This window comes from Salmo salar, chromosome ssa18, assembly GCF_905237065.1.
Source record: "Salmo salar chromosome ssa18, Ssal_v3.1, whole genome shotgun sequence".
Classification (NCBI taxonomy): domain Eukaryota; kingdom Metazoa; phylum Chordata; class Actinopteri; order Salmoniformes; family Salmonidae; genus Salmo; species Salmo salar.
The window spans coordinates 81,956,515-81,968,523 of NC_059459.1; the positions used below are offsets into that span (position 1 = coordinate 81,956,515).

Consider the following 12,009-nt stretch of genomic DNA (forward strand, 5'->3'; position numbering starts at 1 on the left):
AAAATAAAAATAACCTCACCACTATTCCACTACTTGACCCTATCTGATACTAGACCCATTATAAACTCACCACTATTCCACTACATGACCCTATCTGATACTAGACCCATTAAAACCTCACCACTATTCCACTACATGACCCTATCTGATACTAGACCCATTATACAGTGGGGGGAAAAAGTATTTGATCCCCTGCTGATTTTGTACGTTTGCCCACTGATGAAGAAAGGATCAGTCTATAATTTTAATGGTAGGTTTATTTGAACAGCGAGAGACAGAATAACAACAAAAATATCCAGAAAAACGCATGTCAAAAATGTTATAAATTGATTTGCATTTTAATGAGGGAAATAAGTATTTGACCACCCTCTCAATCAGAAAGATTTCTGGCTTCCAGGTGTCTTTTATACAGGTAACGAGCTGAGATTAGGAGCACACTCTTAAATGGAGTGCTCCTAACCGCAGCTTGTTACCTGTAAAAAAGACACCTGTCCACAGAAGCAATCAATCAATCAGATTCCAAACTCTCCACCATGGCCAAGACCAAAGAGCTCTCCAAGGATGTCAGGGACAAGATTGTAGACCTACACAAGGCTGGAATGGGCTACAAGACCATCGCCAAGCAGCTTGGTGAGAAGGTGACAACATTTGTTGCGATTATTCGCAAATGGAAGAAACACAAAAGAACTGTCAATATCCCTATGCCTGGAGTTCCATGCAAGATCTCACCTCGTGGGGTTGCAATGATCATGAGAACGGTGAGGAATCAGCCCAGAACTACACGGGAGGATCTTGTCAATGATCTCAAGGCAGCTGGGACCATAGTCACCAAGAAAACAATTGGTAACACATTACGCCGTGAAGGACTGAAATCCTGCAGCGCCCGCAAGGTCCCCCCTGCTCAAGAATACATATACATGCCGGTCTGAAGTTTGCCAATGAACATCTGAATGATTCAGAGGACAACTGGTGAAAGTGTTGTGGTCAGATGAGACCAAAATGGAGCTCTTTGGCATCAACTCAACTCGCCGTGTTTGGAGGAGGAGGAATGCTGCCTATGACCCCAAGAACACCATCTCCACCGTCAAACATGGAGGTGGAAACATTATGCTTTGGGGGTGTTTTTCTGCTAAGGGGACAGGACAACTTCACCGCAACAAAGGGACGATGGACGGGGCCATGTACCATCAAATCTTGGGTGAGAACATCCTTCCCTCAGCCAGGGCATTGAAAATGGGTCGTGGATGGGTATTCCAGCATGACAATGACCCAAAACACACGGCCAAGGCAACAAAGGAGTGGCTCAAGAAGAAGCACATTAATGTCCTGAAGTGGCCTAGCCAGTCTCCAGACCTTAATCCCATAGAAAATCTGTGGAGGGAGCTGAAGGTTCGAGTTGCCAAACGTCAGCCTCGAAACCTTAATGACTTGGAGAAGATCTGCAAAGAGGAGTGGGACAAAATCCATCCTGAGATGTGTGCAAACCTGGTGGCCAACTACAAGAAACATCTGACCTCTGTGATTGCCAACAAGGGTTTTGCCACCAAGTACTAAGTCATGTTTTGCAGAGGGGTCAAATACTTATTTCCCTCATTAAAATACAAATCATTTTATAACATTTTTGACATGCGTTTTTCTGGATTTTTTTGTTGTTATTCTGTCTCTCACTGTTCAAATAAACCTACCATTAAAATTCTAGACTGGTCATTTCTTTGTAAGTGGGCAAACGTACAAAATCAGCAGGGGATCAAATACTTTTTTCCCCCACTGTAAACTCACCACTATTCCACGACATGACCCTATCTGATACTAGACCCATTATAACCTCACCACTATTCCACTACTTGGCCCTATCTGATTCTAGACCCATTAAAACCTCACCACTATTCCACTACTTGGCTCTATCTGATTCTAGACCCATTAAAACCTCACCACTATTCCACTACATGACCCTATCTGGTCCTAGACCCATTATAACCTCACCAGTATTCCACTACTTGGGTCTATCTTATCCTACAGCAGGCCGGCAGCCTGGGAGAACGGGACACTATCGTTCATCACACCTTGTAACACTTCTGCTGTAAAATCTCATAACCCAACGAGTTCTCTGCAGCTACAACCACAACATCTATTTTCAGTGATTTATGTTCCATTTCTGTGGTACAGTTGATCACCATGGCTATGAATGCTAAGAAACCAACCTTACTGAAACACATGTTATTCCTATCACTCTCTATTGGCAATGGCATACTCACAGGGAGCCTCTCAGGATCCCTCGATACTGGAGCCATCTTCCTCTACTACTCTCTTCACTGCCTATGAAGATACCTTCAAAGAAAATGACTCAAGTAAAAGCGAAAGTCACCCAGTAAAATATTACTTGAGTAAAGGTTTAAAATTATTCGGTTTTAAATATACTGAAGTATCAACATTAAATGTAATTGATCAATTATACTTAAGTATCAATGCAAAAGTATAAATCATTTCAAATTCCTTACATTAAGCAAACCAGACCGCACCATTTTCTTGTTTTTTTTAAATATAATTACGGAAAGCCAGGGGCATACTCCAACACTCATTCACAATTTACAAACAAAGCATTTGTGTTTAGTGAGTCTGACAGGTCAGAGGCAGCAGGGATGACCATGGACATTCTATTGATAAGTGCGTGAATTGGACCATTTTTCTGTCCTGCTAATCATTCAAAATGTAACGAGTACTTTTGGCTGTCAGGGAAAATGTATGGAGTAAAAAGTACATTATTTTCTTTAGGAATGTAGTTAAGTGAAAGTTGTCAAAAATATAAATATTAAGGTAAAGATACCCCCAAAAAACGACTTAAGTACTACTTTAAAGTATTTCTACTTAAGTTGTTTACACCACCAGCTAATGGCCCGACATCGGGATCTCTCGTTGGGTTAATGAGGCAACTAGTCACACCTGTGACAGGTCCTTTAAAATGAGAGGTAGAAGAGGTAGACCATAACTCACAGACAACAAAGAGAGAGACTCCCAGTGAATCCTTGGAAGAGTGTAGAAGGTGAGATTGTGTCATTATTTAATAGACTATCTGCATCTCAAATGGCACCTTAATCTTATGTGGCCCTGGTCAAATGTAGTGCACTATATAGGGTGCCATTTTGTGGAGTGACCCCCTGCATTTAAGAGCATAGCCTAATAGGTACCTTTGCAGTAAATGGGTTGTCAAAGATGGTTCACTACATAAGAAATGAGGAGCCATTTGTGAAGAATACATATTCCTGTGTGCCAGGCTTATCTATTGTATATGGTTGAAGAGCTGATACCTGAGTTTTGGCAGAAGACAATTAGCACCGTGTTGCCAATACTCGGTTCTTGGGGTCCTCAGGACTGGATTTAGGAAAGGCTGCCTTAGCAGTTGCTTAAGTGTTGTAATTAACACAGGGTTTCCTTAACCTCTCCTCTAGTTCCAACAGCCATTCCACTGACTTGGAATATTCCAGTACTATCACAGCTGATTAAAATTCTCAACTAATCCTCTCTCTCTCTCTCTCTCTCTCAGGAGACCTATCATCATGGCGACATTGACCATCATTCTGCTTGTCAGCACGGTTTTTGCTCTGGGAGGTAGGAGTTACATACCTCACGCCTGCATTTTAATAAACATTAGTGGGTGTTGCTCTGTCCTATTTCACACATGCAGGTGTGACTTGGAAATGTTTTCATAACCGGTTCTCCATGGGACACCCTCTGACACTGGAATAATCAAGGTTGTGCCTTGCTGAAGGGAACATAGATGGATATATGAACTACTGGCCTAACGGCAAGGCTACCTGCCACTCCTCTAGTTCCAGAGATGTATATCGGTGTCTAGATGCTGGACTGAGTTGTTCTGATATGATTGGTTTAATCATTCAACTGTATGTATGACTGGCTTGTCTAGCAACTATCAAGAAGTGACACTGATACAATTTACCCCCACTTTTACAGTTATACAATCACAGAAACTGAATTTTGACTGTGGGCCCTTTAAACAAGTAGCAGAATTTCCATTTTTAGCCAGGTATTCCCTAGGTTGCATCTGAAATGGAACTCTATTCCGTATAAACTACTTCTGAGTAGGGTCCCACACGGGAGGCAACCCAAGATTCCACATGCAGCCCAAGCTTCCAGAATGTTATGTCTACGTTACAATGTATGTTACCTGTGTGTCCAGATGCTATGAAACGACCCAAGACCCCTTGTGAGCGTGTTAGAGATGCTGTGATAAATGGCCCGCCTGGAGTCTACGTCCCCACGTGTGACTGCCAGGGAGAATACACCCCTGAGCAACACTGGGGATCTACAGGTTAATGCTCACCCAGTCTTGTACAGCTAACCTTGTGGGGACACACAATTCAGTCCCATTTAAAATCCTATTTCCCCTACCCTTAACACAAAAACCGTACCTTAATTCTAACCTTAACCCCCTTGGAAATAGCATTTGACCTCATGGGGACTAACAAAATAAGACTTATGCAACAGCTTTTTAACATGTCCACTTCTGGTAGGTTCCTCTTGGTGTGTTACCAGAACTGGACAAAAGATCCCGGGTACTGAGACTCCACCAGGCACTGCTTCTGTCAAATGTGCATGCAGGTACACTCATTCACTAAATGTTCATTCTTTGCAGCTTGTTCTGAGTGTTAATATTTGTTTTTTGTTTAATTATAGTGGCGCTCGCTGATGAGAGGCATTGGAACCAAGACGTTGAGAAGACTTTGCAAAAACATTGGAATTACTTTGATGCTTGTCTTTACAGTACTATGGGCGTTGATTCACATTCTATATGAATAAATCCAGAGCTAAAATTGTTGCTTCACTTTCGTTATTGTTGGTGTGATATGCTGAACCAGTCCATTTCTGGGAAATGGAAGGAATAAGGCTATGGTGACAGTATTACCACCACACCTGTGGTCATGAAGGCAGTCAATTCCATGTGACCACTTAGCTTGGAAAAGCCTAATTACCATGACTATGATGCTGCTGATGGTCATTAGTAGCCTACTATACTTGATAACTGCCTGGTACTCAGCACTTTATTGCCCTCTAATCAATGTAATTGCAAATCAACTATTGGTCACATACACGTGATTAGCAGATGTGGGTGGGCTTATAGCTAAGACGGCGCAGTAATATCTCAAAAGGAATAAATTAAGACTATGAACCTATGGAAGAGAAGTCAGAGCGGAATGGCTCAAGATACAGTGTACATGTGAGATGAGGAATGGCAGATATGTACATTTTATGGAAGTGGCCAGTGATTCCTAGTCGCTGCCTATAGGCAGCAGCCTCTAAAGTGCTAGTGATGGCTGTTTAACAGTGTGAAGGCCTTGAGAGGGTAGCTATTAAATCTCTCGGTCCTGGCTTTGATGCACCTTTACTGACTTTGCCTTCTAGATGATAGCGGGGTGAACAGGCAGTGGCTCGGGTGGTTGTCCTTGATCTTTTTGGCCTGCCGGTGACATTGGGTGCTGTAGGTTTCCTGGAGGGGGGATAGTTTGCCCCCGGTAATGCCTTGGGCAGACCGCACCACCCTCTGACGAGCGTTGGTGGCAATACAGTATGCTTTCAACTGCATCTGTAAAAAGCCACATTTCTTTAGCCACAAGGTTGACAAAGCTCTGTTGTACCTTAAACACACTGTGTGGGTGGTCCATTTCAGTTTGTCAGTGACGTGTACGCCAAGGAACTTAAAGATATCAACCTTCTCCCCTGCGTTCCATTCAATGTAGATAAGGGGGTGTACCCTCTGTTTCCAGTCCACGATCATCTCCTTTTGTTGACATTGAGTGAGAGGTTGTTTCCCAGGCACCACACTCCCAGAGCCCTCCTCCCTGTAGGCTGTCTCATTGTTGGCAATCAAGCCTTTTAGTGTTGTCTGCAAACTTGATTGTGTTGGAGGCGTGCTTGGTCATGGGTGAACAGGGAGTACAGAGTGGGGCCCCAGTGTTGAGAATCAGCAGAGTGGAGGTGATGTTTCCTACCTTCACCACCTGGGGGCGGCTAGTCAGGAAGTCCAGGACCCAGTTGCACAGGGCGGGGTTCAGACCCTGGGCCTCGAGCTTACTGATGAGCTTGGAGGGTACTATGGTGTTGAATGATGAGCTATAGTCAATAAACAGCGATTAATCAGACTCATTTTCCACAACAATTTGAACCCCTTTTTGTTCCATTCTTGGACTTCACTGTTGTCCACTCATCTTTCTCGCTAACTGTACACAACATACTTTCAACTTCAAACGACACTTTTGCTTCCGCAATCTCCACCAACCTCCTCACAAAACTCGAAAGGGAGGGGTCTGACTGGATCTGTCCATAAAATAGAGAGGTGGGAGAGATAGAACTCAGTTTCAGCCAAAGGGCGAGTTAGAACTCAACTCACAGTCAGGATTTCAGAAAGTGAGATTTCAACATCTGTTCATCTAATACTGTATGTGAATGTATCCCAAATAACCCTCTATTCCCTATGAAGTGCACTACTTTTGACCAGAGCCCATAGTGAATATGTGGCCCTGCAATTGTTTTGAAGGATAATGCTAATTCCACAAACTCCCAATTACCCTCTGGACACGCCCCTCTCCTGCTAACTCACAACACCTGAACTCACTCTGCTAATCACCAATTGCTCTTCCATTCCTTTGGTATAAGCAGCTTGTTTTGTTTGGGGTTGTTCAGCATTTGTGGTGTCCCAATTCCTTTACAGGTTGGCTAAAGTAAGTTCTTGCTATTGAAACATTTATAGGGTTTTAATTTCCTGCATTGTGGCATAATACCCTGTTCATCCTAGCTTGTGTATTGTTATGGTGTAGCCCAGTATTATACCTTTAATTTAACTATACGGGACTTGTTACAGTTTGTGAGATGAGACATGGTCCAATGATGGTACCTGCTAGCAGAATGTGTCTTACATCTATAATCTGGTAGACTGTTCTGATTGGTTGCCATTTGCACTGTTTCTCAGTGAACAAGAAACTATGAAATCCTAATTTACTTTCACCCCCCCCCCCCCGCCCAAAAAAAATAAAAATAAAATGGATTCCATGTTGTGCTCAGCTGTCTAGCTAATCCACCTCACCATATGGGCACCATGCTGGGCTAGACCTTAAGTAGAAGAAACATAGATGTGCAAAGCCAGTACAAAACATTGGCAGCCATATTTGGATGGGTAGTGTCTAAACTAGACTTAGGTATTGATCAGTGCTGTAAATGGTGACTTATCACCATTTACACCATAAAATTTACAGGTTGACTTATTAGGGCTGGCTCTTCAGAGTTGGGACCCATGCTGCTAGCAGGTACCTCATTGAACCATATCTAGCAAGCTGTTGCTATGGAATGTCCTTAGACCTTGCTTCATTAACTAATAGGTCTAATATTGGGCTGTGATGTATGTTAATGTGGAGTATTCCATCCAGCACCACGTGTTATCACAGCCTTTCCTGATGGCCATTTGACCCTACCTACTGGTGTTACAAGCCACTAAGCCTTAGCTGCCAGCCTTTTGTATTGTGCTTTTACTTTTTTGTTGAAAAATAAAAGAACCAGAACCATAATGCCTGCATTCTGACAGATTTGGCAATGGCCAAAGCTGCAGGGCATTTCTACATTTGGGGTCTAGGCCTCTTACTCCTGTATGAGTGGAGAGAAATACCTGCCCAGAAATTCTCCTCAGCCCTGCTTAGGGAGTAGGTTGGCATTTAGGAAAGCAGACATATTCCTGTTCTAATCAACTGTATGTGGAAGTGAATCTGTGGTTTTGATGGCTTCAGTCTTTGTTTCTCTCAGGAGACTCCATGACCATGTTGACTAGTCTTCTGATTCTCAGTGCTGCCTTTGCTCTAGGAGATGCAAGTAAGAGTCCACTCTTCTTGACTCATTCTGTATTATTCTTGTAGCATAGGTGACTGATCTACAAATAATATTGTAGCTGTGACTTGTACATGTGTGTCCACTGGCCTTTAAAGCCACATGTAACTTCTCCTAACAGATTCATTTATTGAAGAAGACTTGTGTCCTTCTGGTTGGACCAAATATGGATCAAGCTGCTTAATGTTTGTAAAGACTACACGGAGCTGGCCTGAAGCAGAGGTATAACCCTTAGCATCTACTGTGAATTTGAATGGGAAGTGTAGTTGAAATTAGCTCTTTGACATTACCTTAATGGTAATACTTCCTTAAATGGCAACACATGACTGATGTGAAATACTGAACATCCCTTTAAGATGGGTGTTTTCTATACATTTTAAATATTTTAATGTGGAGTCGTGCCTCCTTTATTTTGGAACCCACAGGACATGGCCTGAGGCGGCGATAAACTGTTATCTTTAAGAATGTTTTAAAAGGGAATTAGTTTTGGTTATCAATATTTGGTTGAGAGTCCAGAGGACAAATTGTCAGCAATGCCCACTGACTGATGCATGAAATGTCTTTCTTCCCATCTACTGCTTGGCTGTCATTGTAGATCATTTTCTTAATTGACTTGCCTCGTTAAATAAATACTTTCTTCTCTAGCGGCACTGTGTGTCCCTTGGTGATAAACTGGTGTCTGTACCCAATGTTGTGAAGTACCTTGGCGCAAACCTGGCATCTGTGCACAGCTCCGAGGAGGATGAGTTTCTACAGGCGTTGGTCTTGGTCAAGACTGTTGGTTTCCCTCCTACCTGGATTGGCGGATTTTATTCTGTTAAGGTGGGACCATTAAGCACAGTGTTATATAGAGCCATTACTGCAAGGAACTCCGTTCCATCTCATATTGCTCAAGTGAAGAGCAAACCTGGATTCAAAAAATAAACGTGAGGTGTGGCATGTAGGCACCTGTAATTATTTTTCGTAGTTCTGTGTTAGTTGTTTAATGCTATTTTGTGTGGACCCCAGGAAGAGGAGCTGCTGCTTGTTAACAGCTACTGTAATGGGTTCCATACAAAATATCAAGAGTAGCCGTTAAGACCATGGGGCCAATAAAGGCAAGGCTGCTAGTTTGAATCCCAGAGCTCACTCCGTGAAATCTGATGTGCCCTTGAGCAACGCCCTTAACCTAATTGATCCTGTAAGTCCTTCTAGATGAGACTCTACTAAATTACATTTAACTGTCAACTTCAGTAGGAGGCTTTTATACACATGTGAAACGGTTCTAGTTAAGTATAAATGTGATCAATTCCAGACAGTCTTCTTGTAAACGTGTGTGGTCTTTGAAATGCATTGGGATGATTGCGGATGTGAGGATTAGGCTCCACGTTGTTCGTTACACAAGCAACAGTCCCAGTCGGAGGGTTTTGAAGTAGTGGTAGCTTTAACTGTTTTGTTGTTTCAGGTGGTAGAGGAAGGACTACATTTAGTTTGTATTCTGAAATCCCACTTTCCCCCCCTCAGGACAGGCGGTGGTTCTGGAGCGATGGCTCCGACTTTGATCACCAGAACTGGGCAAAAGGAAGGCCTGATGCTGGTGCCAGAGAGGCCTGTATTCATATCAACTTTGGAGGTACAGTAATCCCAGTATCATTCATTGATCCAGTCATCAAATTAAACTTTATTCCCAGTTCATTCAACAATTGAATCTCATGTATACTTTCCTACTGTTGTGTGTCTGTGTACAGCTGACTATTTTGGTTCTGTGTTTCATCTTCAGGTCAAAAGCGCTGGAACAATGCTTTATGTGGAAGGAGCTTGCCCTCGGTGTGCTCCCTGAGACTCCTGCCGCTTCGCCAGACTATACATTAAAAGCAGCAATGCTATTCCGTAGTGTCTGCATCCTTAATACTTCATGGTAAAGTCAAATATTGTTGCTGCTAAATGAAGTTTCAGTTACTACACAAATGTTGGAGTTGTCTGCAGCCAATAAAATGTGTACACTATTTTGTCTCATGAGTTATTGAACATGATTGATTCGTTGTAGTTAGTACCTTTTCTTACTGGTCACCTGTGGGACTCAACTCACAACCCTGGCAAGTGCCATGCTTGACTGCGCCAAGTTCTTTTGATTATAAATGTTTCTTAAGTTGTGTGTTAAAGAACTGAGAAGGTCATTAAGTGTTATGCCTGTCCTTTGTCACCACTCAGCAGTGCCTTTGACTGCTGTGCCACTCAGGTGCAGGTTCCTGGAGTATCGTTTAGGAGTTCCCCCTAGTTACAATTTGAAGAACCCCTTGTAAGTGATCCTTGGAGAGAAAATAAAATCATGAGGTGACATGCAAGTCCAAATTTTCAGTGCCAAGAACCGTAAGGTTGTTCAAAGAACTGCGGACCTTAGAACTCTAGTTAAACCCCACATTTTTATTGTACTCTGACTAGGATTCAAAAGGCACTCGCACATCTATTTGCAGGTGCATGGTTTTGAATAAGACGAGAAAGAACACCGAACACTATGCTAGTCTGACTGCTCTAAAGCTGTACGTATCGCCCTCGTCAGAGCTTTCAGTGTTCACAACCTGCACCTCTATGTAGACATTGCTCCAACCACATCCGTTCAATGCATCCAATGGGGTTGGAGTATGAGAGAAAATAAGTGTTACCCAAAAATAACTGTGCGTTTCATGAGTATTCTAATAAAGTGTGAACATAACGTGTCAAACAAGACTAAAATCACAGAGAGGACATAGACCTATCAAGTAAGTTTCCGGACAAGAATAAAACATGAGTAAACTAAAGTGGCAGCATTAATTCATGTTCACATTTAAAACATAAATAGGCATTTCATCATTAAGACCTTTTGGGAATAATGAGGGTGAAAATCCCTAAACATTCTTCAAAAGACACGGATATGACCCCACCATCAAAAGATAAAATGGCGGTTGTTTTGCTTTTCACACAAGCCTCACAAGACTCATCTGAAGGTAGACCAGTTTAAATAATGAAAAGACATGTACACCCATCTAATACTGGGTTGGATCCCCCCCATTGCCTCCAGAAAAGCTTGAGTTCTTCAGGGCTTGGAAACATTGCTCATTTGGTATCAAGGGACTTAACGTGTACCAGGGAAACATTACACCTCCGCCACCAGCCTGTACCGTTGACACCAGGCAGGATGTGGCCGTGGACTGATGCTGCTTAGAGATTCATCGGGCCAGGCGATGTTTTCCACTCAATTGTCCAGCTTGCATGATACCTGACATTTTCTTTCATCAACTTGCTGTTTTCGCCCTAAAGTACTGCCACTGATTGGATGTTTTTTGTTTGTCGCAACATTCCCCTTGCTGACAGGTGTATAAAATCGAGCACTCAGCCATGCAATCTCCATAGACAAACATTGGCAGTAGAATTGCCTTACAGAAGAGCTCAGTGACTTTCAATGTGGCACCGTCATAGGAAGCCACCTTTTCAACAAGTTAGTTTGTAAATGTAAGTGCTGTTATTGTGAAGTGGAAAAGTCTAGGACCAACAACGGCTCAGCCACGAAGTGGTAAGTCACACAAGCTCACAGAATTGGACCGTCGAGTGCTGAAGCGCGTAACGCCTAAGTAAAAATCGTCTGTCCTCGGTTGCAACGCTCACTACCGAGTTTAGAACAGCCCGCTAGAAGCAATGTCAGCACAAGAACTGTTTGTCGGGAGCTTCACGAAATGGGTTTCCATGGCCGAGCAGCCGCACACAACCCTAAGATCACCATGCGCAACGGCAAGAGTCGACTGGAGCGGTGTGTATCTCACCGCAATTGAACTCTGGAGCAGTGGAAACGCGTTCTCTGGAGTGATGAGTCACGCGTCACCATCTGGCAGTCCGACGGACACATCTTGATTTGGCAGATGCCAGGAGAATGCTACCTGCCTGAATGCATAGTGCCAACTGTAAAGTTTGGTGGAGGAATAATGGTCTTCTGCTGCATACAATGACATTGTAGACGATTCTGTGCTTCCAACTTTGTGGCATCAGTTTGGGGAAGGCCCTTTCCTGTTTCAGCATGACAGTCCCCCCCCCCCCGTGCAGGTTTATACATAAATGGTTTGTCGAGATTAGTGTAGAAGAACTTGACTCAACCCCATCGAGTACTTTTGG

At 43.1% G+C, this 12,009-nt stretch overlaps 2 protein-coding genes across 2 annotated transcripts in view; both read left to right on the forward strand.

The window, feature by feature from the left end:
- LOC106578179 (ladderlectin-like) overlaps window positions 1-9,872 on the forward strand; it is a 40,078-nt gene extending 30,206 nt beyond the window's left edge. Inside the window, exons 4-6 of the mRNA XM_045701691.1 lie at window positions 8,533-8,709; window positions 9,391-9,499; window positions 9,647-9,872. Of these exons, the coding sequence (XP_045557647.1) occupies window positions 8,533-8,709; window positions 9,391-9,499; window positions 9,647-9,738 (378 nt within the window). The 3' untranslated portion in view covers window positions 9,739-9,872. The remainder of the gene's footprint in view (window positions 1-8,532; window positions 8,710-9,390; window positions 9,500-9,646) is intronic.
- On the forward strand, window positions 2,903-4,829 carry LOC106578176 (saxiphilin-like). The gene is made up of 5 exons (XM_045701697.1): window positions 2,903-3,040; window positions 3,542-3,606; window positions 4,196-4,327; window positions 4,530-4,617; window positions 4,693-4,829. The coding sequence occupies exons 2-5, from the start codon at window positions 3,555-3,557 to the stop codon at window positions 4,703-4,705; spliced, it is 285 nt and encodes a 94-aa protein (XP_045557653.1). The 5' UTR covers window positions 2,903-3,040; window positions 3,542-3,554; the 3' UTR covers window positions 4,706-4,829.
- Window positions 9,873-12,009: the final 2,137 nt, after the last annotated feature.

Bases quoted from the DNA above. Each gene is read 5' to 3' on its own strand.
- LOC106578176 (XM_045701697.1), top strand. From the start codon at position 3,555: ATGGCGACATTGACCATCATTCTGCTTGTCAGCACGGTTTTTGCTCTG. The intron at 3,607-4,195 runs GTAGGAGTTACA...CTGTGTGTCCAG, and splicing joins CACGGTTTTTGCTCTGGGAG to ATGCTATGAAACGACCCAAG. The intron at 4,328-4,529 runs GTTAATGCTCAC...CACTTCTGGTAG, and splicing joins GCAACACTGGGGATCTACAG to GTTCCTCTTGGTGTGTTACC.